General features: G+C 30.1%; 7 protein-coding genes across 11 annotated transcripts; 3 read left to right on the forward strand and 4 right to left on the reverse strand.

Annotated features, from left to right (window-relative positions):
• The first annotated feature begins 335 nt into the window (after nucleotides 1–335).
• Nucleotides 336–4,350, forward strand: Mtr4 (exosome RNA helicase Mtr4). The gene is made up of 10 exons (XM_076896021.1): nucleotides 336–599; nucleotides 697–798; nucleotides 908–1,150; nucleotides 1,236–1,443; nucleotides 1,534–1,800; nucleotides 1,881–2,709; nucleotides 2,783–2,955; nucleotides 3,019–3,450; nucleotides 3,529–4,066; nucleotides 4,156–4,350. The coding sequence occupies exons 1-10, from the start codon at nucleotides 481–483 to the stop codon at nucleotides 4,311–4,313; spliced, it is 3,069 nt and encodes a 1,022-aa protein (XP_076752136.1). The 5' UTR covers nucleotides 336–480; the 3' UTR covers nucleotides 4,314–4,350.
• Casp (Fas associated factor casp) lies at nucleotides 4,331–8,241 on the reverse strand. Of its 2 annotated transcripts, none has more exons than XM_076896023.1 (12): nucleotides 7,942–8,241; nucleotides 7,463–7,531; nucleotides 7,092–7,374; nucleotides 6,819–6,996; nucleotides 6,459–6,735; nucleotides 6,297–6,399; nucleotides 6,058–6,203; nucleotides 5,833–5,987; nucleotides 5,540–5,735; nucleotides 5,345–5,448; nucleotides 4,950–5,275; nucleotides 4,331–4,804 (listed from the first exon to the last, which is right to left on the reverse strand). In XM_076896023.1, the coding sequence occupies exons 1-11, from the start codon at nucleotides 7,978–7,980 to the stop codon at nucleotides 4,951–4,953; spliced, it is 1,875 nt and encodes a 624-aa protein (XP_076752138.1). In that variant the 5' UTR covers nucleotides 7,981–8,241; the 3' UTR covers nucleotides 4,331–4,804; nucleotide 4,950. The 2 variants fall into 2 exon arrangements, with proteins under 2 accessions (XP_076752138.1, XP_076752137.1); XM_076896022.1 differs by having other exon boundaries at nucleotides 4,963–5,275; nucleotides 7,942–8,240.
• Nucleotides 8,242–8,762: 521 nt separating this feature from the next.
• Ubce2m (NEDD8-conjugating enzyme UbcE2M) lies at nucleotides 8,763–11,178 on the forward strand. Its single transcript, XM_076895499.1, has 4 exons — nucleotides 8,763–9,012; nucleotides 9,791–9,885; nucleotides 9,941–10,147; nucleotides 10,294–11,178. Exons 1-4 carry the CDS (start codon nucleotides 8,910–8,912, stop codon nucleotides 10,432–10,434), a joined length of 546 nt encoding a protein of 181 aa, XP_076751614.1. The 5' UTR covers nucleotides 8,763–8,909; the 3' UTR covers nucleotides 10,435–11,178.
• A 350-nt stretch (nucleotides 11,179–11,528) lies between these two features.
• Nucleotides 11,529–17,820, reverse strand: Msk (importin-7 msk). 3 transcript variants are annotated; one of them, XR_013101861.1, is made up of 20 exons: nucleotides 17,619–17,820; nucleotides 16,890–16,968; nucleotides 16,669–16,819; nucleotides 16,412–16,570; nucleotides 16,130–16,286; nucleotides 15,650–16,014; nucleotides 15,346–15,491; nucleotides 15,101–15,264; nucleotides 14,903–15,022; nucleotides 14,496–14,822; nucleotides 14,223–14,409; nucleotides 13,903–14,126; nucleotides 13,745–13,837; nucleotides 13,441–13,667; nucleotides 13,147–13,352; nucleotides 12,769–13,041; nucleotides 12,511–12,654; nucleotides 12,316–12,412; nucleotides 12,047–12,153; nucleotides 11,529–11,931 (listed from the first exon to the last, which is right to left on the reverse strand). XR_013101861.1 is itself a non-coding variant. In XM_076895496.1 (19 exons), the coding sequence occupies exons 1-18, from the start codon at nucleotides 17,700–17,702 to the stop codon at nucleotides 12,345–12,347; spliced, it is 3,174 nt and encodes a 1,057-aa protein (XP_076751611.1). In that variant the 5' UTR covers nucleotides 17,703–17,820; the 3' UTR covers nucleotides 11,529–11,931; nucleotides 12,316–12,344. The 3 variants fall into 3 exon arrangements, 1 of the variants encoding a protein (XP_076751611.1); XR_013101860.1 differs by having other exon boundaries at nucleotides 12,047–12,412; XM_076895496.1 differs by lacking the exon at nucleotides 12,047–12,153.
• Nucleotides 17,821–17,962: 142 nt separating this feature from the next.
• On the forward strand, nucleotides 17,963–19,789 carry Pall (F-box protein pallbearer). Of its 2 annotated transcripts, XM_076895498.1 has the most exons (4): nucleotides 17,963–18,227; nucleotides 18,316–18,564; nucleotides 18,624–19,347; nucleotides 19,690–19,789. In XM_076895498.1, the coding sequence occupies exons 1-4, from the start codon at nucleotides 18,141–18,143 to the stop codon at nucleotides 19,722–19,724; spliced, it is 1,095 nt and encodes a 364-aa protein (XP_076751613.1). In that variant the 5' UTR covers nucleotides 17,963–18,140; the 3' UTR covers nucleotides 19,725–19,789. The 2 variants fall into 2 exon arrangements, with proteins under 2 accessions (XP_076751613.1, XP_076751612.1); XM_076895497.1 differs by lacking the exon at nucleotides 19,690–19,789 and having other exon boundaries at nucleotides 17,965–18,227; nucleotides 18,624–19,489.
• Nucleotides 19,760–22,190, reverse strand: LOC143424055 (cilia- and flagella-associated protein 91). The gene is made up of 7 exons (XM_076895863.1): nucleotides 21,910–22,190; nucleotides 21,633–21,841; nucleotides 21,203–21,551; nucleotides 20,776–21,104; nucleotides 20,496–20,717; nucleotides 20,110–20,405; nucleotides 19,760–20,024 (listed from the first exon to the last, which is right to left on the reverse strand). Exons 1-7 carry the CDS (start codon nucleotides 22,187–22,189, stop codon nucleotides 19,760–19,762), a joined length of 1,950 nt encoding a protein of 649 aa, XP_076751978.1. The 5' UTR covers nucleotide 22,190.
• Nucleotides 22,191–23,289: 1,099 nt separating this feature from the next.
• On the reverse strand, nucleotides 23,290–26,479 carry LOC143424099 (uncharacterized). Its single transcript, XM_076895923.1, has 4 exons — nucleotides 26,379–26,479; nucleotides 25,707–26,224; nucleotides 24,881–25,476; nucleotides 23,290–24,804 (listed from the first exon to the last, which is right to left on the reverse strand). Exons 2-4 carry the CDS (start codon nucleotides 26,215–26,217, stop codon nucleotides 23,317–23,319), a joined length of 2,595 nt encoding a protein of 864 aa, XP_076752038.1. The 5' UTR covers nucleotides 26,218–26,224; nucleotides 26,379–26,479; the 3' UTR covers nucleotides 23,290–23,316.
• Between the last annotated feature and the right edge of the window lie 133 nt (nucleotides 26,480–26,612).

A 26,612-nucleotide genomic window follows, 5' to 3' on the forward strand; every position in this document is an offset into this window, starting at 1 on the left:
AATTCATTCTGAAAAAAATAAAGCTGTAAAAATTGTTTCCTAATACTAATTTCTGTCATGCAACGAATAATCATACGATTGAAAAACTTAAACCTTATTGATCTGCAGGATATTAAATAAAAAAGACATTACCGGAATACGTGTAGATACGTAATGTGTTTCAATGCTTAGTTACATGATTTCACTGCATCAATTTAAACTTCCAATTTGATCATGTCTTTAATATTTTTTATGAATATACAAATAATATCGATTCAACGAAAAATCAAGCTGCACTATTAGATTGTATACGTCCATCTTGGAAGTAACTACGAGATTATTTAACTGAAAGATTCGAATTATTTATCGAAATTTAAAAGCAATCGATTCATTCGATATATTTCGATATAAATTATCGAGAGAGAAGTAAACATTAAACTTAATGCACGAGAGTCAGTGCACAGGTGCATTTATTAAGGAATATAATTATATATTTATATAATGGCTAATTTTACTGAAGATTTATTTGATGTTTTCGAAAAAACGGAAGAAATAGTAGAGTTAATTCCATCGCCAGTGAAACCAAAGAATGGAGATTCAACTACATCATTAAAGGAAGGGTAAAAAATTAACTGTTGCCTTAACCTCTCTATAACATAACCTTTTGAAAACAAATTATGGTAACATTTTCAATGATAAAAAATAATACATATACAGGAAAAGTGATGCAGAAAGTGGAACTAAACGAGAACATGAAAATGATGCCAATGAATTCATATCTAAAAAATTGCGATCTGATCCCATATTAGAGGATTTAAAGTAAGATATAATAATTACATTTGATAAGAATCTTCATTTCAATAGTTATTTGGATTATTTAACAAATGTCTTTTAAAAATCTATGTATATATTTTTTTCATTTTCATAGTATAGAAGAATTAGCATCACGTATAAAAATACATACAATAGAAACAATAGAGTCATGTACTCATGAAGTTGCAGTGCCGCCAGATTATGAATATGTACCACTAGAAAGTAAGCAAAGCAAACCAGCAAAGGAGTACAAATTTGTGCTAGATCCCTTTCAGAAAGAAGCAATATTGTGTATTGAAAATAATCAGTCGGTTTTAGTTTCTGCGCATACATCAGCTGGTAAAACTGTTGTTGCAGAGTAAGTGTTATAGTATAAAAAAATACTAAATTAGATAAAACTATCTGTTATTGGTTATACATGTAAATAAAATAAAATTTTGCAGGTATGCAATAGCATGTTCGTTGAAGGACAAGCAGAGAGTTATTTATACAACTCCTATAAAAGCATTGAGTAATCAAAAGTACAGAGAATTTTATGAAGAATTTAAGGATGTTGGCTTAATAACTGGAGATGTTACAATTAATCCAACAGCCAGTGTACTTATCATGACTACTGAAATTTTAAGAAACATGCTGTACAGAGGATCCGAGGTTTTTTAAGATTTTACATTATAAATACATATAATTCAATCGATGTTTTTTCTTTTGATAATAATTTAAATAATACACATAATTATTTAGGTCATGCGTGAAGTTGGTTGGGTAATTTTTGATGAAATTCATTATATGCGTGATAAAGAAAGAGGAGTTGTATGGGAAGAGACATTAATATTATTACCAGACAATGTACATTATGTATTTCTTTCTGCTACTATACCTAATGCTAGACAATTTGTAGAATGGGTTGCACATTTACATAAGCAACCATGTCACGTTGTTTATACAGATTATAGACCAACACCCCTGCAACATTATATATTTCCTGTTGGTGGTGATGGAATCCACTTGGTTTGTAAATTATGATAAAAAAATTAGTCAGTATAAAATGCAGAACTTACATTTATTATATTATGTGTATTTATATGCAGGTTGTAGATGAAATGGGGCAGTTTAAAGAAGAAAATTTTAACAGAGCAATGGCTTGTCTACAGCATGGCGATGCAGCTAAGGGAGATACTAAAGGACGTAAAGGTGGTATTCGTCCATCAAATGCTGGGCAAACGAACATCTTTAAAATGGTTAAAATGATTATGGAAAGGAATTTTGCGCCTGTAATTATATTTAGTTTTTCTAAAAAAGATTGCGAAATATATGCGATGCAGTTGGCTAAATTAGATTTGAATACGTTAGAAGAAAAGAAATTAGTAGATGAAGTGTTCAATAATGCTATGGATGTTCTCAATGAAGAGGATCGTCGTTTACCACAAGTTGAAAATGTTTTACCTCTTTTAAGACGAGGAATTGGTATTCATCACGGTGGACTTTTACCTATTTTGAAAGAAACTGTAGAAATATTGTTTGGCGAAGGACTAATAAAGGCACTGTTCGCGACAGAAACTTTTGCTATGGGATTAAATATGCCAGCTCGAACAGTTTTATTTACAGCGTCACGAAAATTTGATGGCAAAGACTTTCGCTGGATTACATCTGGCGAATATATACAGATGTCTGGTAGAGCAGGCAGAAGAGGTTTAGACGAAAAAGGAATAGTAATACTGATGATAGACGAACAAGTTAGCCCGGTTATTGGTAAAGCAATTGTACAGGGTAAACCAGATCCTATTAATTCAGCGTTTCACTTAACTTACAACATGGTTTTAAATCTTTTGAGAGTCGAAGAAATTAATCCAGAATATATGCTTGAAAGGAGTTTCTATCAGTTTCAAAATCAAGCCTCCATTCCAGATCTATATAATAGTAAGTAGATTATATGTTTTTTCTTTTAATATTACAGTTTACAATTAAATATTATTTTCGTAAATTATTGTAGAAGTGAAGGATTTGCAAACTGCATACAATGCAGTGACTGTTGATAAGTATAATCAGATATCTAGCTACCATGACATACGCGAACAACTTGATCGTCTTACCGCTGAATTTAGATCATTTTTAACAAAACCAGAATATTTACTTCCATTTTTACAACCTGGAAGATTAGTAAAAGTACGTACTTAAATATTATTTACATTTTTCAATACTTTCTAGTAATTACATCGATAATTTTAGGTAAAAAATGAAAGTGAAATGTTTGATTGGGGTATTATCGTAAATTTTAAGAAAAAAAATCCTAAAAATCCAACAAAAGAAAACACCGTTATTGTTATTGATATACTATTGCACATTTCTAAAGAATCTAGCGAAGGATGCCCTGTACCTTGTCGTGAAGGAGAAGAAGGTGATATGGAAGTAGTCCCTGTTATACATACATTAATTTCTCAAATTAGTTCACTTAGATTATATTATCCAAAAGATTTGAGACCTTCTGACAATAGGAAAAGTGTTTTAAAAACTATACAAGAAGTAAAGAAAAGGTTCCCAAATGGACCACCACTGTTGAACCCTATTACAGATATGCATATCGAAGATGAAGCTTTCAAAGATATTGTTAAAAAAATTGAAGTATTAGAAGAAAGATTATATGCTCATCCTTTACACAAAGTAAAAAACGATCATTTTTTATTTCTATGTATTACTTTCAATTCGAATAGTTTTGTAACAACGTCTTTCATTTTTTAGGATCCTAATGTAAATATTCTATATGAACAATTTTTACACAAAGAAGATTTAGGCAGACAAATAAAACAAGCTAAGCTAGAATTGAAACAAGCCAAATCGATTCTTCAGATGGATGAATTGAAATGTAGAAAGCGAGTATTACGAAGAATGGCCTACTGTACAGCTTCAGATGTTATAGAACTAAAAGGCAGAGTGGCTTGCGAACTTAACGGGGCTGATGAATTGCTAATGACAGAAATGATTTTTAACGGTTTATTTAATACGTTAAGTGTGCCGCAAATGGTAGCGTTAATCAGTTGTTTTGTCTGTGACGATAAATCGAATGAAATGCCTAAGAGTACAGAGGAATTAAGTGGCCCACTCAGACAAATGCAGGATTTAGCTCGCAGAATAGCTAAAGTATCTACAGAAGCTAATCTAGAATTAGATGAAGACGCATATGTAGAAAGATTTAAACCTTATCTAATGGATGTTGTATATGCTTGGTGCAAAGGAGCTTCTTTCTTACAAATTTGTAAAATGACTGACATATTCGAAGGTATGTTTTTAAATTGCCATATTCATTTAGTACATTCTTATATCTTTTTATATTTGATTATTCTTTGTGACCAACGTAATTAATTCTAGGTTCAATTATAAGATGTATGCGACGTTTAGAAGAAGTTCTTAGGCAATTATGTCAAGCAGCAAAAAACATTGGAAACACAGATTTAGAGAATAAATTTAGTGAAGCAATTAAACTAATAAAACGTGACATTGTTTTTGCTGCATCTTTGTATTTATAATAAAAATTCTTAAAAAATTTTACTATTATTCAAAATATATTTTTTTTATTACAAATTTCATTTATATTTTATACAAATTGAAACTCGTATTTAATATATATCTTTAAATGCTTATTGCAATCATGGTACCGACAAACAAAAGGCTACTTTTGTTTGAGGTTTTTTGAAATGTAATTTATTTTTAGGAATTTAAAATATACAATGCACATGCATAAAAAGGACTTTTTTTTATAATATAAGACTACACTTGTCGTACGAATGAATAGTACGAAAAAATACAGCATAAAAATGTAGTTGCACAGTAAACGAAATTCATACTAACTGATAACTATTCAAAACTTGTTAAATAAATAACACTTTCAGAATATTGCAATGCTTAATTTCTACATTTTAATTTAATTACAAGTTACTTATCGTTCTTCTAAAATTACTGTTTCTTGAGAACAGAATTTTAGATCCATAAGAGTGAGTTTCGAATCCATAGATGTTAACTGAAATAAAAATATCTTCGAATAAATGTCAACTTTACTAAATTTTTCAATTCAGCTATCATAACTTGACAACACATGTAAACATAAAATTCATGTTCATATTAAGCGGAAAGCGCATTTATATAATAATAACTCAAGTGCTTACATCATCTACTTACATCCCTTCGAGGCCAACTACACAGAACTTTGTACTCCTCTGTTGGATAACCTTCCACAATAAGGAAATTAAGAAGCGTCTGCAATGGTGTATCGGATTGAAATTTACGTTCCAAAAATTTTCCAGCTGGTAACCGTACTCGTACTTTTAGTACACCATCGCCAGTTGCTTGTTGTGGCTCAGGAGGTAAACTCGATTCTACTGCTTGCCTATGAGCTTCTTTCCTCGCTTCTTCAGCTAATCTTTCATTTTCAGCCTGTTCTTTTCGTTGTTTTTCTAGTTCTTCTTGCATCTGTTTCGCTTCTTCTTTTGCTCTACAATGATTGTAATATATTATTTTACTAAATTATTATATACTTTAAAATCATGTCTTCCTAATGTACCTATCTGCAGCTAAACTTTCTTGATATGCTCGATCTTGTTCTTGTTTTACTCTCTCTCTAGCTTGTCTCTCCTCTTCAACACCAATATCAGTACGTCTTTGTTCCTGTTTTTCAAAAATAGAAATTTAATAAAAAATATCGTATGAACGTCTTGCATTAATATATGTATAAGCAATGAATTAAAGTCTCGTTTACCTGAAAAACTTCGACAACATGAATTAAGTTAGTTAATAGTTCATTTACTCCCACATTAGCATGTATTACTGTAAACATTTCTGTATTGGATCTAGTTCTCATTATAATTACAAGAGCAGGTAAAGTATTGACATCTATATTTTCCATAGCTAATGTTGCAAATGATCCTAATGTTTGATTTACAGATGAAAGAAATCTATAAATCAAAGATATTTTATAATCAAGAGATCTTGCATCATAAAAAATATCCCCTATATTTTATGTAACTATGTATATAAAATAAATAATTGTACCTTTGCTTATTGGATTCAAACGTAATATCCCAACCCCATACAATGAAATTTGCAGATAGAACTTGAAGTACTGCTTCACAACTTAACAATTGTGTGCAAAATACATTGGCTAACACACTATTATCATGATGTAAATATACAGCTAACAGTTTTCTCTGTAATGTTATAAAGTTATGGTATTTCATACAAAATACTGTTTAAAGTACAAGGTGATGAATTACAAACCTCCTTTGCTGGCTTTAAACATGATTCTTTAACCGCATCTTTAAATGTACCAGTAAAAAATTCTGGATGTGCTGGCCCATACCGTTTTTCAAATTCTTCCGAAAAGTGCATAGTACCTATTGTTTCATCTGTTACATTTTCTGGCACTATGAAAAATGTTACATTTTAGTACTTAACACAAAAAAAATACTGCAACATATTACCCATAATGAAAAATTAAATTTCAAGACTCCACTCACTAAGACGCAGAGTTTTTGTAGACCTGACATTATCTACAAAAATATCATCTTCTATATCATATTCATCTACAGAACTGTCACTCTCAACAAGGTCTATAACATCCTAAAAATAAAGTACCATTATTTTAGTGTCACATATATATGCAGTATAATTATTAATACCTTTTTCTCTTCTTTCATAGGAAGTTCATTAACAGACAAATCATGTTCTGGATAAGAAATACCGCTTTGGGCTAACATAACACTATCACTTTTTACAGAACTTGGCCAGCCCTTCCATTGCTGATTTCGAACTGGTACAGTTGTTAATGCGTAAATGCCAGATTTTACATCCAAGATTGTATTTGTTCCAGGAAATTTCAGATTATATGTTTCTTTGTTTATTTCATCTTTAATGTTTAATGTATATGTTTGAGTCATGCGATTTGACAAACTCACGCTAATAAAAAAAATAAATATATACATATATATAATTATGTGCATAATATATAATATGCATTAAATTTTTAAATATTTACTTACATATCAGTCGTTAAATCAACATTTTCTGCTAAAGGAGACATGTACAATGTATTTTCTTTAGGTAAATCTAATGACTGTAATGATCTATAATCTGATTTTGGTTCTTTTTTCCACCCATATAAACGTTGTTGACAAGGTGGGACTTTTGTTTGTTCCCATATAAGCTGTTTAAGATCCTCTGTAAAAAGAATATATGTATATGTATACAATATAACTTTCATTTTAAGTGTAATAAACAAAATGATGCAGAAAATAAAGATGATAATTGCTTACTCAGCGATGAAAATTCAGACAAATTTATTTTATATTCATTATTAAGGTGATTAATGTGGAATGTAAGTGTTCTTTCTTTTACACAACTTTTAGGTTTACTCGTTCCAGGTTTTGAATTTTCTGTTATTTCCATTTTGGAACTACTCTTGGAATCACAATTGGTTTGAGACGGTAATGAATACAGTTGAGGCATTCTTTCAATTTCCTCTATCATTTCAATATCTGGGCTTATTTCGGAAGGCAGTTGTTGTGTACCAGGAAGCATAGCTTGATTTACTGCTGTCTGGTATGATGTAATACAAAGTATTTTAAATTTAACTCTTACATTTTTAAACGTATTAAATAAATAAATTTAAATGCAAGAAATTTACCGATAAATCCCAATTTGATTCTTCTAAATATTTAAGAGCGTCACCAACATCATCGATTCCCGTACATGCCTAAAAGAGTATTTTATATTTACTTATGCTGATTAAAATTAACCAATGTTACTATAAAATTAACTTTCAAATATATTTTCTCTTAATTAATGGTAAAATTAATTTGAATTCATTTCTGTGTTCTCATTCTGTTTTCATGATTGATAAATACAACAATACAGGACAAAGAAGCTAACATACATACATAAAACAGTTTAATAATATGTACAAATAGGCACCATAAAATGCTAGATAAATGATCTTATATACTTTTAAGCATCATTTAAATTTGAAGAAATTATAGACCATGGGAAATATCATTTTATATTCATAAGTTTCTGCTACTGTCAATGTCATTAATGAATACATCATAACCTAAAGTTTTATTTTGTATTTGAAATTAACGAATCATCAAACATGAAATAAATCACCTGAAAGTTAGCTAAAATCTCATCCCGAATTCCAGCCATTATGTTGTCGTTTACTGTCAAACTTGTGAAAATATGCAGACCACGAAACCTATTTCTTTACTACTTAATCGTTATAAGCAACATGCACGACGAACGTAAGCCATTGACGTCTTAAACCTCACGCTAACTTGAAACGAACATTGAACCATTTATATAGTGTTTATATATTTTCCCTTGCAGCATCAAACAATTGTTTTATATCAGACAATATCAAGAGAGATATTTTTTCACTGCTCAAATAAAGTTTTTCAATATACATGAGAAATTATGATTGGTAGAAACTAGAAATCGTTACAAGTGTTCTCCAATCATATTTGAACAACAAGAAACAAATATGAAATACTTTTTTCATATTTATGATAACTTAAACACTTCACTGTTTCTATCTACATTTAATTATTGGAATAAATTAATAATAACATAAAAGCTTTCTTCTTGTTACAAGCATTCATTTAAGGGATAACAGTGAGAATAAATTTTAATAGATCAGTGCGTATATTCTAGAGAAGGTTCAAAATTGTATTTTATATTTTCGTAAATCACGAAGAGGTAAATAAAGCAGTCAAAATCGTTGACTAGTACCGCATAGTTTGTATAATAATAATTGAACAATTAAAAATATTACTAAAAAAAAATGTCACTTAGTTGAAAAAGACCAGAACTATTCAATTTGACCGTATAACGTCACGTGCGTGCGCGCATATGTACATAAATGAGATACAGGCTTTAATGTACGGAATGGAAAATAGAACTTTAATACCGTGATCGTAACGAAAACGAATTTTGCTACGTCCGCGTGATATTAGTCGTAAATTCATAGTAGTTGTTTCCATTGTCAAAAAGTTTTGTTGCGTGCATCGTAACTGCGCGCGTGGCCGATCGAGGAAGAAGACTTTTGTGCCTTCCACGCCGGGCACCGCCACTCTATCATGATCAAATTATTCTCGTTAAAACAGGCGAAAAAGGATGGTGAATCGCCGAAAACTGGCACCCAAAAGAAGGCATCTGCAGCACAACTGAGAATCACAAAAGGTTTATTGACGACCACTCATAGTTCTCTTTCCAATTTCTATTTCATTTGTTAGCTCCTAAAACTCTTATTTAAATATACAAAGAGAATGAAAAATTATTGATTGGCAGACATTTAATTAAAAATTTCGTAAGATTTTCACAATATAGTTGGGTTACAATTTCTAGCAGTCATTGTTCAGTTTTATCAATACCTATTATGCGTATATATTTTATATTTAGTTCTTAGCTTTCGTTTTTTTTTTCGTATATGTATATATATATATATATTTGTGCACAATATTTACAAATTGATCTATTTTTGTATTTTGTTAAGATATTTTTACCTGTGGGTAAGTATTTCGTATGAATTCTCTTAACAAGATCTTATTTATAACATTCTCACAAATATATCATGAACATTTAAGACCAAGAACAAGGTAAAGAAAAAAATCTTATAATTGGTAGAACTCAAAGTTGTATTTTAAAGTGTAAAAATAGTAAACTTCTTCAAGTTTATTATTAACTATTAACATTAATTTTTCATAGCGAAGAAATCTATTCTACAAGATAAGTGTGAATAATTTAATTTGATCTTTGTAAATACATTATTAGAGTTTAATATTAGTATTTACATAATCTTTAATGTTATTTTAATTTGACATTTTTTTTCAATATTTTGATCTTTAAAGAATCTTCGACTATTTAATGCAAGGTGCAATTTTTATTTAACGAAATATGCAATTTTATGTAGTTTCTGTTCAACATATTTAAAAAATTTTTTCCATCTTTTAATATATAGATATAAATGAGCTCAATCTTCCAAAAACATGTGGAACAGAGTTTCCTGATCCAGATGACCTCCTCAGCTTTAAGTTAATTATTTGTCCAGATGAGGTAAGAAAGTAATTTATATATACACACACACAATTGATGATTTGTTCCTTTTTAGGGATTTTATAGAGGTGGCAGATTTGTCTTCAGTTTTAAAGTTGGCCCAAATTATCCACACGAGCCGCCTAAAGTAAAATGTGAAACACAAGTTTATCATCCTAACATTGACTTGGATGGCAATGTGTGTTTGAATATTTTAAGAGAAGATTGGAAACCAGTTCTTACAATTAATTCTATTGTTTATGGATTGCAATATCTTTTCTTGGTATTTAGTAACACTATATAACATTCTGTTTAACAAAGTAGATGATTTTTTTTTATAAATGTTTACTTCTAAGCTCAAGTTTGTTAATGGTGATAGCTTTGGATCTACTTAAACAAAGAAATTCTTAGGAGAAATTGTTTGTCCAGGAACCAAATCCAGAAGATCCCTTGAATAAAGATGCTGCGGAGGTTCTGCAAAATAATAGGAGAGCATTTGAACAGAATGTAGCAAAAGCGATGAGAGGTGGCTATGTCGGTTCATTATATTTCGAACGGTGTCTCAAGTGACATTATGGTTCACTTTATCCGAGGACACACTGAGGACAGAGATTGAGAGTAGAACTTTTGCCTGCTCTGGATACGTTCTTCTCATCTATCTCGCCCGCCTTTAACGGACCTCTTTGCGTTTTCATGAGTGCTTCGCACCTTTGGTTACTAAACCACTGGTAAAAAATGCCACCGATGCGCTGTTTTCTCGGAGTTGTGGGATACTTCTTTTCCTTATTTTTCTTTCTCTCAAATCTAACAAAGAATCAAAGTTGCATTTACATTTGCAAGTTTTTTTCACTTAAGTAACAGATCATCGACAAATGAAATTAGGATGCAAAATATGCTGTTGAATAACAGTTTTGGAAAATTTGTTTATTTAGATATATCTATAAGCGATTAAAAATTGCTACTCTACTTTATTAAATATATTTTTTTACACGATCACAAGCACACAGACAAGTTTGTAATTGAAATTGTTCCAATTTGTAAAAAAATTCTTATTGCAATTATCGAAAATTTAATTTTAAAACTTTACATACGTATTGATATGCATATGAAATTTGCAAATGTATTTGCAATTTTAATCATCGCAGCTCCTTTCATAAATGTATCTCCGCCCTGAGGATTACTTCGCAGGATATGAATTATTTTCCACAAATGGATATGTATATATATCCTGCTAAGCTCTTCATTTAAAATCACGTAACTTAACTTATGTATCGATCGAAAGTGGAATATAAGGCTGTTAACGAAAAAAAGAAATGTTTACGTTCTCGGATCTATCCTTCTTCCTAATCATTCTAATAATTCTCATTTTCTAAGTCAAATATATAACTACTAATGTCACATGTAAAATTGCTATTAAACTTATTTTATTCTTTTAAGCAAATGAATTAGAAAACAATTGATAATGCATTGTACAATTTTATACAAAAATGAATTATAGGTAATATTTTTAAATTATACTTATCAAGACATAAACTTTGTACATGACACAATTCGAAAACTTAATGTGCAAAGCAACGTAGTTCTATATTCAATTTATTTGTTTCAAAATTTTTTTTAACAATCCGTATTAATGAAATCAAGGCTGAGAATTTCTCGAAATTAACTTTTTTCATTTTTAATTAGCATTAATTTATTATACTTTAGTACAGTGTTTACGAAACTTACAAACTAGAGAAGCGTCCTAGCCTCGATCCAATTTGCTGTCTTTAAATTAGGTCCCATCCACGTCGAGCGTGTTGAAGGCACTTTTTCGAGCGCTTCAAGAGCGATCGAACTACTTTCTTCTACTTCGTATCTCTCCTCCTCTCTCTTCTTATTTCTCTCAGATGTACACACACATATATGCACTCATTCTCTCCTCCCTTTCACGCTTTCATTTTCACGCATATATCTTTTCCTGTCTCGTACAAAAAAAAAGATTCGATCGCGCTGGACGATGGATTGGCGTGAGCTCGGCGAAGAAGCACGATGATTTGGAAATCGAGATCAGAACATATTCCCTGGAATCTGCAAATCGAAATAAAAAATGATCAAAAATATCTTTTACATCAAAAACAAATAGAAATTTCTATTTTTATCTATTTTAGACGCATTTCTTTCTTCTATTATGAGAATTAATTACGTTTTATTATTGTGTTATGAGAAGAAGCGTGCTTCTCCGCAGATTCCATCGTGGAATGGATTTCCAAACGCTCGAAAGGATGCTACCATTGTTGTATGTGTACTGAGCTATAGTAATGAAAAGTCAGAAAAACGTGGAGAAACAAACAAAAATGGTCGCTGTTATGTGCAATTTAACTTGTGTTTGTAATTTGGTTTTAACGGAGTGGGAACGTGTATTGCATTTGTTAAGGATACTCGACTTGGATGCTTCGCAATTTATTTACTTACTTAAGCTAAAAATATAAACGATTGGGAGTCTATCGGCTCAGAGGCGTTCCACCAAAATTGAACGATGTAGGTACAGTCTGCGAATGAAACGCGTATCCTGGAAAATATTAAGTATCCATATACTAATCTGATCATATATACATTCGAAAGTAAGCTTTAGTTTCTATTAATACATAAATCGTTAAAGAAACTCACCACCACTCTGTTCAATTCTTTTACTTTCAAGAGCCGCTTTACGCTGATCTGCTAAAAGAATAATTTCTTGCAATGCTTTTTGTTGCTCCGCAGTTAAATGGCCAGTTAATGCTCTATACCAGACTGTATCTGTTCTTTCGATATCTGAAAATAAGACATGTACTTTATTCACCAAACAAAGAGTATGGAGATTTATAACGTTCAAGATGAAAAAAGAAACACGAATTTTAAGATTACAGAAGCATAGAAACTACTCACTTTGCATTACTTCTTTGAAAACAACGTATTCATCTTGATTCGTATCATCCGAATCCAAAGGCGTAGCGTAGCACTCAAGCGGAGTTTCTTCATTGGCGTCATATTCCGAGTCATCGCCATCGTCATCTGATCTATGATCACCATGCCCATCTTGAAGCGAAGCTGATACGTTAAAGCCGTGTTGGGTAGATGACCTTGTCACTTTTTCTTGTAGCTTCTCCAGATATTCTTGACTAGCATCATCGATTTCATCTTCATCCGATGATAGCACTTCTGTACAAATGAAATTATTATTAGTTTTCCCAAGATAAAAATAAAAAAAATAACTAATACAAGTATAAGTTACAAATATAAAAATAAGCATAGAAATAATACTACCTTCATCAATATCACTATCATCTTCTTTATTCTCTTCATCATCAGTATCAGATGCCTTAGCTGCATAAGCTCTTTTTAGTCCATCAAACAGTAAAATTAGAGATGGAATAATTTGTTGAGCGCATTCATTCACCGCTGGTGGTCTTGCTGGCCCCATGCTAATTAGAGTACACAAACCAAGCACACAGAGCTTTCTGTCATGTAATCTGAACAATACAGATATTATTGTTATAAAAATGTATTAATTAATTATAGACAAAGTGAAATACAATTGACAGAAAAATATATATTCACCCTAAGAAGCAATCAGTATCATGTATCCATTGTTTAATAAAATGCGAAGCAATTGGTTCCGTTGACTGCCCAAAAGTTCCTTGTAATCTATCCATTGTATCAAGACAAAGTGCTGGATTATAATAAAGAGCTGCGATTACTACTTGTAAACACATTGTTCTCAACTCTGATGTCTTAACTTCACGCATCAAACGTTCTAGTACTAATTGCACGAACGAAGGTATACACTAAAAAAATTGGTTAACTTTCATTAAGCAAAGTTATAAATCAATGCATAAATTAAAATAAATAAAGAATAACTTACTTGATCAATGTGATCTTTACACTGCAGAATTATGACTTCCAATAATTTAGCAGCATGACATTCTGGATCTTCTCCGGCATCCCTCGTTAGAACCTAGTATGCAATAATTAAACATAAATTTCAACTAATAAATTTTATAACGAATATGATCAACTTACTGTTTTGCACATATTGAACATAGCCAATATATGATTTTCATTGGATAAGAACGCTGGAGTATCAACTGTAATGTAATTATGAAGAGCAGGCATCATGTCAGTAAAGTATTCAAAACCATCTTTTTGAAATAGTTGATACATTAATTCTAAGACTTTCCACATATCTTCTGAAATTGTTTTCCCAGTAAGATCATAAACTAATGAAAGTGCTTCTTCATAGAATTCTAGAATGTTTAAAAAAGAAGTAGAATATTATTAATAATTTACGTAGAATATTTTACATTTAATTCATTCACTTCCGTTATCATTATTTGACTTACCCATAACACTTTCACTAAAAATATGGGCAACAACCTGAAGCACTTTTGGTTGTAATTCTGCCATGATTTGCGGTTGATCTTCCATCACAGTTAGTAAAGTCTCTATCGTATTTAATAACCCCATGGCAGTTATAGCTTTTTCATCACTGCCTTCATCTGTTTCTAGCACTTGGCTAAAAGTAGCAGCCTAACAGACATTAAAAAAATTTTCCATACGTCATTTTATTGTATGAAAATAGCAAAAGAACAAAAAAAAACAAATACAATACTTACAAGGTGTTGACACATCTCAACTGCAATTGGCATAATCTGTACTGAATATGTACAAACAATTTTTTGAATAACAGTCGTTAAATCATCATTTTCTGTTTCCCGTACAATAGTCAATAGTTCAAGGGTTATAGGCTTGATCAAAGGTTCTATATATTTTTGTGCTTTTTCTTGGGCAGAAAGAAGCATCTGCAAAGCAATAGCAGCTTCTACCTTAACTGGTAGATCTTGGTCCGTTAGAAGCGCATTTGTCGTCAACCGAACTGCCTCAACTAATATCTGTTCTTGTTTAAATTTAATTTCCGAAAAATAATGTAATACCCAACATGCCTAAAATATAATTATGAAACGATAAATTTTAAATAATAGATCAATTTTTTAATAAATAGCAATATATATATGTATCTTACTCTTGCTCTCATATGTCCATGAGGACTATTAAATTCAGGAAAAATGTATTGCAATAACATCTTATCCATTTGCTCTTTATAAACTTTCTTCTTTAATAACACATCTGCCAAACTTCCAACCTGGGCAAAAATTATTTTTAAAACAAATTTATATTTTTTTACTTTAAAGGAAATCATATTTTATGCAAAGATTATTACCATATGCAATGCACCATCCTTTTGTCTGGGGTCTGCATTTGGACTAGTTAGTACTTCCATGCAGAATTGCATAGTTTCCTGAAGCATATCTTTACGTTTTTTACACGCAGAATGTAATAATGTCTGTGCTGCTGTCACTGGAGATACAAAGTCCTCAAATATATCTAAAAAGTAATAAATTGTGATTCTCATTAGCGAAGTACATAAAAACAAAATCTATTTTATTTTTAAATAAAATATCTCACCAAACTTCACTCTAATGTATTCATACGGATTGTTATTCCAAAGTTCCTCATCCGCAGCAGAATACGAGAGGATTGGGAAGAGTACATCACGAATTATCTCAAACATATGTGGTTTTAAGAACTTCCACGAATATGCATGGCTCACTCTAGATGTTAAAACAGAAAATTTTTAAATTGTAACTTCATAGAATTTAAAAAGAAATTTAACAGACCAATTTAATTTACACAGAAACGACATTAAAATTAAAGTGATTTAATTGTAATATCTATTTGAATATCCATTTCAATTTACTGTATTGCTTACCCCTGATTAATATAATTAATTGATTGTTGAATCACTCTAGGGGATACATAGATTTTTCGTCGATACTGATCTAAAATTTTCAAAAGGACTTCAAGTATTCCTCCACTGAAGGTTCTTAAATACCACCCAGCAAATTCCTTATATTCTTGAGTTACATTTCCAGGACTACCATATCTCTCAAACATTCTATGTAAAATATGAAGAGCCCACTTTTTACATTTCCACCATGGTAATTCTGCTCGTTCGTCATCATCTAAATCTGGATTATTAGTTTCGGGCGGAACAGGCCTGTCGGCTACTTGTCGCACCACGTCCATCCATTGTGAAAAAACCTCTTTTGAAATCAGATCTAAAGGGAGTGTATACTGAAAGAATGATAAAATTTAATTGTAATTTAAATAATAACCAAATGCTTTAAATTCAATGTCGATTGATAAATGTGTCAACATGTTAAAAAAAATATAATTAATATCTATATACCTGTGTAAGAGCAAAAAATATCTTTAATATCTGTTTCTGTAACAATACTGATTGTTCTGAAGAATCTGGTAGAAGTCGCAATATCAACTGGTAAATCATAGGAAACAAAAGATTCATTGCTTCGTTTAATGGCCCTCTTTCTTCTGCTTTTTTATATCTAAAAGAGTATAAGTAAATTTTACTCTATTGCAAATAATTTAATTCGAAAAATATATTGTTGTATTTCATTTGTACTCTCTCTTTTATGTGAATGACATGAAATAGGGAAGACCAATAACTTACTCAAAATTTTTAACAAGTTGATGAAGTGCAAGAAGAACACCTGGCCAGCAAGAAGCATCTGAATTCTGCAAGTATATTGTGATTTTGTCTACGATTTGTGTCCATCTTCCAGGAAAATCATGCTTCACTATATTATTAACGCAAACAGCCAATTGTACTCTAAAGCCATAAAAAATTAATTTATAAAATTATTCATAAAGATATATTACACACAAAATTGTTGTAACTGAAAATGTGATTAGGGAAGAGAAATTTACCTAATAAGATCTGGTGCGTGTACAAGAGCATCAACAATTGCATCACGAATCATTGCACGATCTTGCTCGTGTATAGTGAACTTGGCAGGTCCATTTTCATTGTCTCTATCAGCCCAATTTGTAGTAATCAGATTTTTCAAATATATTACACCTGAATGGATGTTAAATTATCATTAATAAATTCGTATTTGTTTTTTACAATAATTACTCTTGTTAATTACCAGCATGTCGCACAGGCATTTCCTCTGCAGTCATTACTACTTGAAGTAATGTTGGTGCGAAACCAATGATTTTGTGAATCTGAAAATTTTCTTTATGTCACAAATGTGGAAAATATTTTTATTATAAATACAATTTTCATTATATATATATTGTAATTTTATATAATATCATTTAAATGTATATGATAAAATGAATCATAGATAAGCAACAAAAAATTATAGTGGATTTAACGCACAATTACATACTAATATCAAATTATAAATAGACTAGTTGTAACATATATAATGTCCTACATAATTAGGAGATAAAATTTGATTTTCAATTTTAAAAGCTGGAACTGTTATGTAGAAAAAAGAATAAGTTTTTCATCAAAGTGAATACTTGAAAACTGGTGGGCAATGAAAAGTATAATGATAGATTAACAAATATACCTATATATAATTGTTCAATAAAAAAATATTTTTTTTACATTACAAACTAAAAACTAATTCTCCCCTATGATTATATATTTGGTTAAGGGTTGTTCTCAAAATGTAAAGTTAATAAAAGAATCGCAAATGTTAGCTCTAGATAAGACGCGAAAATTAATTTTTCGGAAATTTAGAAGAAAAAAATTAATTATACACATTCAGAGAGGTGAATAGCAGTGAAGGAGAATGATAGCGAAGAGGCACATGTTTCTGTCGGAGTATCGGTCATTCGAGCACGTTTTCAATCAATTGACCGACCTGATTTAGCTGCTCTCCAGCTTGCTTTTGTTGCACTGGGTCGATCGTGGCTCGTAATAATTCTGTCACTTTTCGTACATCCATCTTGTAATTGGTTTTCTGGTAAACGATGGTGCCCAAATTTTTGACTCTTCCTCACGAATTCGACCCGGCGCATTCACCTCGCTACTCCCTCGTCACGTGACACAACAATATGGCAGCCAAAGCTGATGTGCGTTATATCCGGCCACTAAGTGTATAAAAATTAGAAGGGAAACTAGTACGTATGCTAGATCGCAAAAATATAGATAGCGAACTGTGTTGTAAACAGACACATGTGCAGTAGCTATATTTGTTTATAGGTCATCGGTCGGTCAAAACATTGTAATCGGAAGTGTATGCACCATAGTTACAACTGCACTATTCTTGCACTCTTGCATTTTACGTGAAAAAAAATAGTTAATAATTTAATACTATTTTAAAATATTTCATTTAAGCGAAAGTGGTGTCAATTTAATTATACAAAAAAGATAAAACAGTGATATGTTGCAGTTAATAAATCTCCCTGACACTGTTCTGGAAACAATTTTGTCTAACCTTACATACGATGAAATTTCTAGATACAGAATTGTAAGATTGTTCAAATTTTTTATATTGTTAGATATTTTCCTAAAATTATGCACCTAAATTCTCTTTAAAACAAATTCCATTTTGATAGGTTTGTAAACAATTTGATCGGATATGTAAAAAGTTATTGAACCGAGGTTTTAATTTGATGGAAAAATATCATGCACAATGTTTGCGTGCGGTAAAAAGTCAATTACCACGAAGAGAATCAGAAAGAAGAAGTCATCCTTTAGCACGTCATTGTGATATATTAACAGCAATTGAAACAAGAATATCAATGTTGTCTATGACTTTTATAAAATATGTAGATCTTAATCTATGTTGTTTCATTCCTGGGAAGGTAAAGTATCCAAAACTGTTTTCTTGCACATCAAATTAATATATAAATTTATGGATTAGGTAATCGATGAAATTTTTCGTGTTCTTCGCTTGATTCGGAATTCTAAAACACCGCCTAGAGCACATGAAATTCTACAAGAGTTGCGAGACATTAGCAGCATGGCTATGGAACATTTTGATGAACAAATTTTACCAGATTTAAAACACAGTATTTGTTCTTCGGTTGTCAGCAATGTAGGTTCGTACGAACTGCCAGGCGGAAGTTTAATGATCTCTCATCATACTACAAATCTAAACAGCGCGATACTGCCGCATAATTTTAGTTCAGAGAAATTAAATCAAACCTTTAAGAAAATTTATAGTCGTACCAAAAAGAATAAATTGTCCGTCTTATCTATGAAAAGTCAGATAAGTAAAATGAAACTTCGAATGAAAAGGCAAGGTTTTCAAATGAGACTCCAAAGTTTAAAGTTACAAGAACAGGGAAAAAAGATCCATGATCAAGATACACAATTAGCTGAAATGAGAAAACATCTTGAAGAATGGGAACAAAAAATGGTTGATTTAACAGCTGAATTAAGTCGTGCAAGGGAGGAGACACAGAAACCTGATTCTATAGAAACCTGTAAAAGAAAACATATAGATATTATTAAAAAGAGAGAAACTGATTCATTGCAATCAAAAGAACTGCAAGCAAAAAAACGCAAATTAATAGTGGAAAGACTATCGTCTAGTGATGCAAAAGATGTTAAATTTAAAAAATTTATGACTGATCTTCTTGCAGGTAATGCTATAGAAGGGTATCCTTCAACTTCGCATTAACTTGTTATTTGTACATAATGAGATTGTATATGAAAGTACGAAATTACTATTCTATGTGTATTTTCCATTTTTTATGTTATGATTGAATAAATCTAAATGTTTAATCCTTTTACACATTTAAATTAAACCTTGGTAGCTATTCTTAGAGTACAATTTAAAGTAATTATACAAAGTATTTAAAAAATAATGAACAAAATGAAAACAAAATTGCAATTTTATTTTATTTAAAATTAATATTGCGTTTAATAAAAAAAAATATACGAAATACGAAGGGCAAAGTATATTACATTCTTTTTTATTTTAGTGCAAGCATATTATTCGAGAAGAATATACAAATAGATGTAATGAACTGTATATTAAATTATTGTATAAATTTAAAATGGGCAATCAATAAATGTATTAAAACTTGTAACACTTAAATGTGTTTTGTAAAGTTCTTCTTCATAAGTTGTATCTACTAAATTTCCATCTTCAATGGGTGGTAAATTCATTATTTCTTTATAAATTGCAGCATGTGCATTTTGTAAATAAATTTGTTGCTTTTCCCTTATATTTTTTCGCATAGCATTTTTTTCCACTTCAGGTAGCATAAAATTGTAAATCATATTAGCTACCATTTCTTCGTCTGTTAATCTTGTACTGAAAAATAAAGAGTCATAATATAATAGATGTATCAGTTAAAAATTAATATTGTTTTGTTTAAAATTAGTTTTATTTGTTATACTTGGTTTGTGTGTCTCTCGCTATGCTATCTACTTTATCACAGAGTTTTAAAATATATGCTTTAGCTGCTTCATCAGACACCCATTCGGCGTTTTCTTTTATAATATCTTCTAAATAACATTCTACAGATTCTTGATCAACTTTTATAATTTGCCTAAACATTTCGTCAAATTCTCTACGGCGATAATATTCTAGTTGACGTCTACCAGCTTCTGTTGCCTCCCTAATAGCTCTTTCTCTTTCAACTAATAATGCAGAAGCGTGTATTCGACGTTCGTCTTCTAATCTTACTAATTCCTTCAAATAGAAAGAAGGATACAAAATTATGTACTTGTTCAAATATAATGTAATAGTGAGTTACACTGTAAAATTTAAAATGGTTCGTACTTTACTAAGAAAATCTAGCATTCCTGATATAGTCATTCCTTCTAAAGAATTAAGAATTTCACACAAACGATCTTCTTGCATAGACTTATCACTTCGTACATGTTGTAAATCTAATGTCTGCTCTTTATCTTTTTGATATTGTTTTTTACTATGTTTTTCTAATCCATAAGATGCTTGCATTTCTTCAATTAATTCTCTGCACCTATCACGACCTTCGTACATCTATAAAAAAACTTATTTAAATAGGGAAACCAAATTAAATCTCTCTACTAATGATTACCATGCACTGAATAGCTCTTCCTCTAATTAATTTTTGAATAAGAATGGAGAATTGATTTAGACACATGTTTGTTTCATTTTCTGTGCTTGTTTTAAATGGTGTAGCAGGTAGAGGTGATAATTTATACTTGCGCTTCAATAATGTTGGCGCATCTAATACCTTAGGTTTTCCTTTAATTGCTTTCAAATCAGAATGTAGTTTACTAAGCTTTTCTTTTGTCCATCTTGTTGCTCGGACGCAAATATCGGCTGGTTTAGATTTCGGCTTTATTGCATTTAGTTCCTCATATGTGGAAAGCAATCTAGGTAATGTACTTATTTCAGTTGTACCTAAAATAATAAATATTAAAAAATACAATGTAAGAAAATTTTTAATTGAATAAAAGATATAATATAAATGATAAAAAGATATACATATACATATTTACATTCAATATAACTTTCTCCTAACAAATCTTTTTGTATTACTTCATGTCTTCTCTGAGGGTGTTCACCATAACGCATTTGTGGCGCATATAATTCAGAAGATGGATCTGCATGCTCTTTAATAATGTCACGTTTAAAAGGTTTGTTTTTCTCTTGACGCCTCTTGTATAATTTCCTTAATTCTCTCCGAAGTCTGTGTCTAATTGAATCAATTTCTTTATCTCTACGCGTAGATAAAAGAATTACTAGTCTATCGAAACGATCTTGAATGTTTTTTTGTTTTTTACATTCACGAGATTTTGTTATTTCGTCCATTAATTCCTGTCTATAATTCAGTATTGCTTGAATCTCCTAAAATTAAACTGTTTACTACAAAGTAACTTGTTTTTAAACAAGGTACATATGTGTATGCTTTAGTAATTAAATATTTACAGTTTCTCTAAATGCCCATTCGTCTACTTCCATTGCATTTATCATAGTTGCTCGCTTTTTTATATTGGCCGATGTATCCATAGGAGGAAGTGTCTTTTCCCATTCTCTTTTCCTTCTCATTCTGTTGATAACTTCTAATTCATGAAGTCCAATTTGTAATCCATGACTCCAAGTTAAATGTGCTATTGATAGCGCTTCAGGCTTACGCCCTAAAACATTAATGGGCATTTATACTAAATAGTATGTGACAGTGCAAACTATGTTTATTATATTTTACCTGATTTAATTTTATATGGTGGTTCCCAAGGGACAGTTTGTGATTCACTATCCCGATAATCCGTTTGAGTTCCTACATTTTTGTATGGATCTGACTTAGGTGAAAACGCATAACACTGTTTCTGTGCACTTGTCACTATGTTACTTAAAATTTTATGATTAAGATGCACCGGAATATCCATATTTTGTGTTTGTGGTACCAAAAATGGTACAATGGGTCGATGAAAATATTTGTAACTGTTAGAGTGCATAATTTTACTTGATTTTCGATGTCTAGCCATTATTCTAGAAGTAGAAATATTAAAATTTAGCAAACATTTTAAATTGTAGTTAATAAAAACTACCTATAAAAGAAAAATATCATAACTTTAGTTAATAATTTTTAAATTACTATTTAATATTTTAACTTACTTAAACTCTGATTTCCAACATATTTTTTCATTATTATATTGTTTTCTCAAATTGTGTTTTAAGTAATTCTTTCTACTTTCATACATAGCTAAGGCATTCTTGCATATGTCCTGCAAAAGTTAAAAGAACAAAAGTTTCGAGATTACTTTGACAAAGAAAGAATAAGTAGTATATTATAAAAAAACTTACAATTGTACAAAATTCTTGTACATCAGATGTTTTAAATTTTGGTTTATTAGTGCATGCAATGTAAGAAGGAGATACTGTATATGTATAAATGCATTAGTAATATAATTAACAATAAATATATTTGTACAGTATATAACTTACGATTTAGTGTTTGCTTTCTAGACATAATGTTTAAAAAACAAATAACTTTACAACTACGTTGTAATATGAGTTATGTTATTAGAAAGACACAATATTCTTTAAGAAAGAATATATTGAATACTAGTTGTCTAGCAAAATATTTCTGCAATAAACGGATATTGATCAAACAGCTAAGTTCAGAACCTTCCAAATCAGGAGTATAATAAAAGTAAATGAGCTGTAATAAACTCTACTAAAATTGTACTAATTATAATATGTATTTTATGCACCATCAATATTTTACATATAATAACAGCTGATAATTCATTTTTAATGTATATATATACTTATATTAAACATTATAAATACTATAAACGGATAATATAATGAACAAACAGTTGACAATCTTATAATGTACAACATACATAAATATAAGTTATATAATTTATATACATGCAAAAACAATACATATTAATATTTGTTAGGCATTAATGTTGTACTTCTGGAATATTAGTAAGAAATTGATATTAGAATTTTATGATAATCTTTTTAGTTTTAGAAGGTACATAGGTATAAAATTCTAAATTTGGAAAGAATATATGTCACTTTTTATGTAAAAAAAAACAGTAAAGGATAAAACATGACTCAATATTTTAAAAAATTTACATGAAGTACATAAATAAATTATTTAAGAATTTGTTTTATAGACTGGTTTAAAATATCCATTTCCATGTGAACCTAAATATTCAGACCAACTTTGATGTAAGGATATATTTTTGCAACTTTGATTAGGTAACATGTCTTCAGGACAAGCACATTGTAATCTCATTCTATATATTGTCATTTGTCCAAGAGAAATTTTTAAATTTTCTCTATCTGCCGTTTCTTTGTCTGTTTTGTAGTTAACGCCACGTTCATCTAGGCATTCGTTAATAATGTCATCATTCTGTTTGTATTGTAAGTTTTTTTCTGACAGCACCTTTTTCCGATGAATACAATCCAAATCTTCTTGAATTAATATTATGGGTGCTTCAGAGGATGGTAACCAAAATGTAGAAAATACCAAATCTACAGAAGCTATTTCCTTTGATTTTTCAATAGAAGATAATAATATTCCAGTTGGTGGTTGTTTCTGTACACCGTGTATCGGATATATCTGATTATCTTTGATTTTTATTTCTCGTTTTCCTTTCCCTTTTTTGAATCTTATTTCCAAGTTATTTAATCTGTAATTAATAAGACTTCTTTCTTCTCGTAGTTTATTTTCGTGTTCTTCTTGTATATTAATTTTACTATCCCCATCATACAACATATCATAATCTTTACTTGTTAGAATGCTCTTTTTTGCCCATTTATTTTCGTTTTTCGAAATATAATCATCGTTGAAATTATCATTTTGGCTATCAATAGAAGTCAATTTTGTATGTTCTGCATACTGATCGTAATTTTCATAAGAGTCTTCTTGTTCTTGTTTTTTATTTTGATCTTTGTAATTTTTTGTCGATCGCTCAGATGTGAGAGGGTTATTTTCATTTTCATTTTTATAATTTGCAGAATTATTATATTCTAAGAGCTTCCAGTATTCAGAAAAATACAATGATACACCAGGTGGCCCAACATGTTGGCTCATTGCATATAAATTTGTAATTAAAGTAGAATTGAACCTAAGTCTGCAAAGATCAACACGTGATTCAGCTATTAGATCTTCACTTTTTAAGAATTGATATTTTTCTTTGATTCCTTCATAATTTAGACAATCCGATGACCAATGTAAAAACCAATCATTTCCAAATCCTTCAACGGTAACAGATAAACCAGCCATTTCTCTACTTAAACTATCTTCTATTGGCTTTTCTAGTAAAGATTTGCCAGTTTTTCCATCTATAATTGTTGCAACTGTATAATAATATGTTGGAAAACCAGAACCTATTTGATGTTTTACCATAAAGTCTGGAACATTATCATCATTATAATAACCGGGAATAGGTATACTTATTATTTCAGAATTAGGTACTGTAAAATTCCAAATTGGTTCAAATGTCAATCCGTTATATACTATTATCGTAGAGTTAAACATAGCGGCAACAATATCTTCAATTCCATCTAACGTTACATCTACTAAAATTGGAGGTAGCAAAGTTCCCTTCCCAGTGTCGTGATGTAGTTTTCGTAATTTCTGTAACATATAGATTATTGTTTTATTGTAACAATTGCTCTCCTCTGCATTGTTTTCAAATATTAAGGAAACATACCAAATCACCATACATTAAATTTACTTGAGGGATTATATATAATCCACCCGATTGTTTCTGACTGCTAGTTACAAGGACAAAAATGTTTTCACCATCTGGATGGACTAGTCTTTGAGGTGCTAAAAACAGTTGCTCTGTATTTGGTAAAACAGAAGTGTGTATTATATTTCCATTAAATCCTGATATTATAAGAATTTCACTTTTATGAATTTCTCTTGATTGCATAGTATGTGATGCAATAATATCTCCAATGTTGTCTCCATCAATGTCAGCCATAAATTTGGCATCGTAGATATCAGAGAATTTCCATTCTTCTGAAATCAGTGAATCTTGAACTGGTAATTCCCATATACTAGCACCATTGTACCCATTAACTGCATGAAGTATTCCACCACGACCACATATAATACAATCCTTGATTTCATCATTTGTTAAATCTAAACTACAATCGACAGAAATAATTGCATGAGGTGTCCAATGTGTCCAAAGAGTGTCTCCTGTGTTGCCGTCTAAAGCTAAAATTCCACCAAAACATGGAATTTGACCATCAAAGTATAATGTGCAAATATATTCTGGAGTATTCATCATATCCAATCCTGTACATCAAAACAATGTTGTTATTTAAACATAATCATATATGAATATTATTTCAAGTAAATGCATAATAAAGATAAAATAGCTCATACATTTACATATTCAGCAAAATCATAAAACTATAAACCGAATATCTGTAAATTGAAAAATAAATATATTAAAAACATAATTTTACCAGAAAGCACAATAATTTTTATACTAAATTAAAAGATATCTGTTTTCAAATATGAACCTGTGCTAAACCCAATGATAATATCCTCTATTCCATCATTATTAACATCAGTGCTTCTTAATGGAGCTTCGGATGTTAATTTTGGTAATGATTTAGTCCATATAACTTTTGTTGTAAGTGATGTGCATGGAACAATATTTGATTCACTTAATGAATCTTTAAAATCTTGCGATAACCAATTTTTCAAGACTGTCATTGGCATAGGAATTATATTTACAACGTATATACATAATGTAATTAAGCCTAGTAGTATTATTAATGCCATAAATCCAAAGCAAAGAGGTATATAAACAGCTTTATTGGTAAGTCTGTATGTCTCAAAGCTACGTGTCTTCTTATATTTTCTACGAGGTGCCATTAAAGGTCGTTTAACTCCTCCATCATGATCTAATTTTAAGGTACCATTTTTACCATCTCTAATAAATACTTCGTCATCAATATCTGTTAAGTCTTCTTCGTCAAAGCCATCTCTCACAACCAGTTTAGGTAAAGTTGGATAAATAGTAGACATTTTTTACCTATAGAAGTTCCAGACTTTTAAAACAGAATACAATAAATAAAAGTCTTACATACTATGATGAAAAAAAAGAGTTCGTACTTAATAATAAGTATTATAACAAAAACTACACAATAAATTAGAATCAGAGATATTGAAATGTATTCTTTATTTACGTGTTTTTGAAAGTATTCCAAATCTTTGTTTCGAACAACAAAGAAAATTCGTTCATCAAAATATACAGAGATGTCGTATAAGAATAATGCAACAGATAGTATATTTATGGCTTATTCATAGTGAACCTTAATATCAAAATTAATAAATTTAGTGAAACTTTTTACGTTAAAAAAATTAATTATTTTAGTTTCTCAACTATCATTATATGTGTTACAAATAATGTAAAAAAGTTT

Source organism: Xylocopa sonorina, chromosome 5, assembly GCF_050948175.1.
Source record: "Xylocopa sonorina isolate GNS202 chromosome 5, iyXylSono1_principal, whole genome shotgun sequence".
NCBI classification, from domain to species: Eukaryota; Metazoa; Arthropoda; class Insecta; order Hymenoptera; family Apidae; genus Xylocopa; species Xylocopa sonorina.

Excerpts from the sequence above, each read along its gene's own strand:
- Pall (XM_076895497.1), top strand. The coding sequence starts at position 18,141 with ATGTTGCAGTTAATAAATCTCCCTGACACTGTTCTGGAAACAATTTTG. Across the intron at positions 18,228-18,315 it reads AAATTTCTAGATACAGAATT|GTTTGTAAACAATTTGATCG; the intron begins GTAAGATTGTTC and ends CCATTTTGATAG. Across the intron at positions 18,565-18,623 it reads GTTGTTTCATTCCTGGGAAG|GTAATCGATGAAATTTTTCG; the intron begins GTAAAGTATCCA and ends TTTATGGATTAG.
- Casp (XM_076896022.1), bottom strand. The coding sequence starts at position 7,980 with ATGGCTGGAATTCGGGATGAGATTTTAGCTAACTTTCAG. Across the intron at positions 5,736-5,832 it reads TTTGAATCCAATAAGCAAAG|ATTTCTTTCATCTGTAAATC; the intron begins GTACAATTATTT and ends TTTGATTTATAG. Across the intron at positions 5,449-5,539 it reads ATGTTGTCGAAGTTTTTCAG|GAACAAAGACGTACTGATAT; the intron begins GTAAACGAGACT and ends TTTGAAAAACAG.
- Msk (XM_076895496.1), bottom strand. The coding sequence starts at position 17,702 with ATGGATGTACGAAAAGTGACAGAATTATTACGAGCCACGATCGACCCA. Across the intron at positions 15,492-15,649 it reads ATTAATTATATTAATCAGGG|AGTGAGCCATGCATATTCGT; the intron begins GTAAGCAATACA and ends TTTAACATCTAG. Across the intron at positions 12,413-12,510 it reads AAGAATTGAACAGAGTGGTG|GATACGCGTTTCATTCGCAG; the intron begins GTGAGTTTCTTT and ends AATATTTTCCAG.
- LOC143424099 (XM_076895923.1), bottom strand. The coding sequence starts at position 26,217 with ATGTCTACTATTTATCCAACTTTACCTAAACTGGTTGTGAGAGATGGC. Across the intron at positions 25,477-25,706 it reads TATCATTGGGTTTAGCACAG|GATTGGATATGATGAATACT; the intron begins GTTCATATTTGA and ends TTTGATGTACAG. Across the intron at positions 24,805-24,880 it reads ATTTAATGTATGGTGATTTG|AAATTACGAAAACTACATCA; the intron begins GTATGTTTCCTT and ends TATATGTTACAG.
- Ubce2m (XM_076895499.1), top strand. The coding sequence starts at position 8,910 with ATGATCAAATTATTCTCGTTAAAACAGGCGAAAAAGGATGGTGAATCG. Across the intron at positions 9,013-9,790 it reads ACAACTGAGAATCACAAAAG|ATATAAATGAGCTCAATCTT; the intron begins GTTTATTGACGA and ends TTTAATATATAG. Across the intron at positions 10,148-10,293 it reads GATTGCAATATCTTTTCTTG|GAACCAAATCCAGAAGATCC; the intron begins GTATTTAGTAAC and ends TTGTTTGTCCAG.
- Mtr4 (XM_076896021.1), top strand. The coding sequence starts at position 481 with ATGGCTAATTTTACTGAAGATTTATTTGATGTTTTCGAAAAAACGGAA. Across the intron at positions 1,151-1,235 it reads GGTAAAACTGTTGTTGCAGA|GTATGCAATAGCATGTTCGT; the intron begins GTAAGTGTTATA and ends AAAATTTTGCAG. Across the intron at positions 4,067-4,155 it reads AATGACTGACATATTCGAAG|GTTCAATTATAAGATGTATG; the intron begins GTATGTTTTTAA and ends AATTAATTCTAG.
- LOC143424055 (XM_076895863.1), bottom strand. The coding sequence starts at position 22,189 with ATGGCTAGACATCGAAAATCAAGTAAAATTATGCACTCTAACAGTTAC. Across the intron at positions 21,552-21,632 it reads AATGGGCATTTAGAGAAACT|GAGATTCAAGCAATACTGAA; the intron begins GTAAATATTTAA and ends GTTTAATTTTAG. Across the intron at positions 20,718-20,775 it reads GAAGAGCTATTCAGTGCATG|ATGTACGAAGGTCGTGATAG; the intron begins GTAATCATTAGT and ends GTTTTTTTATAG.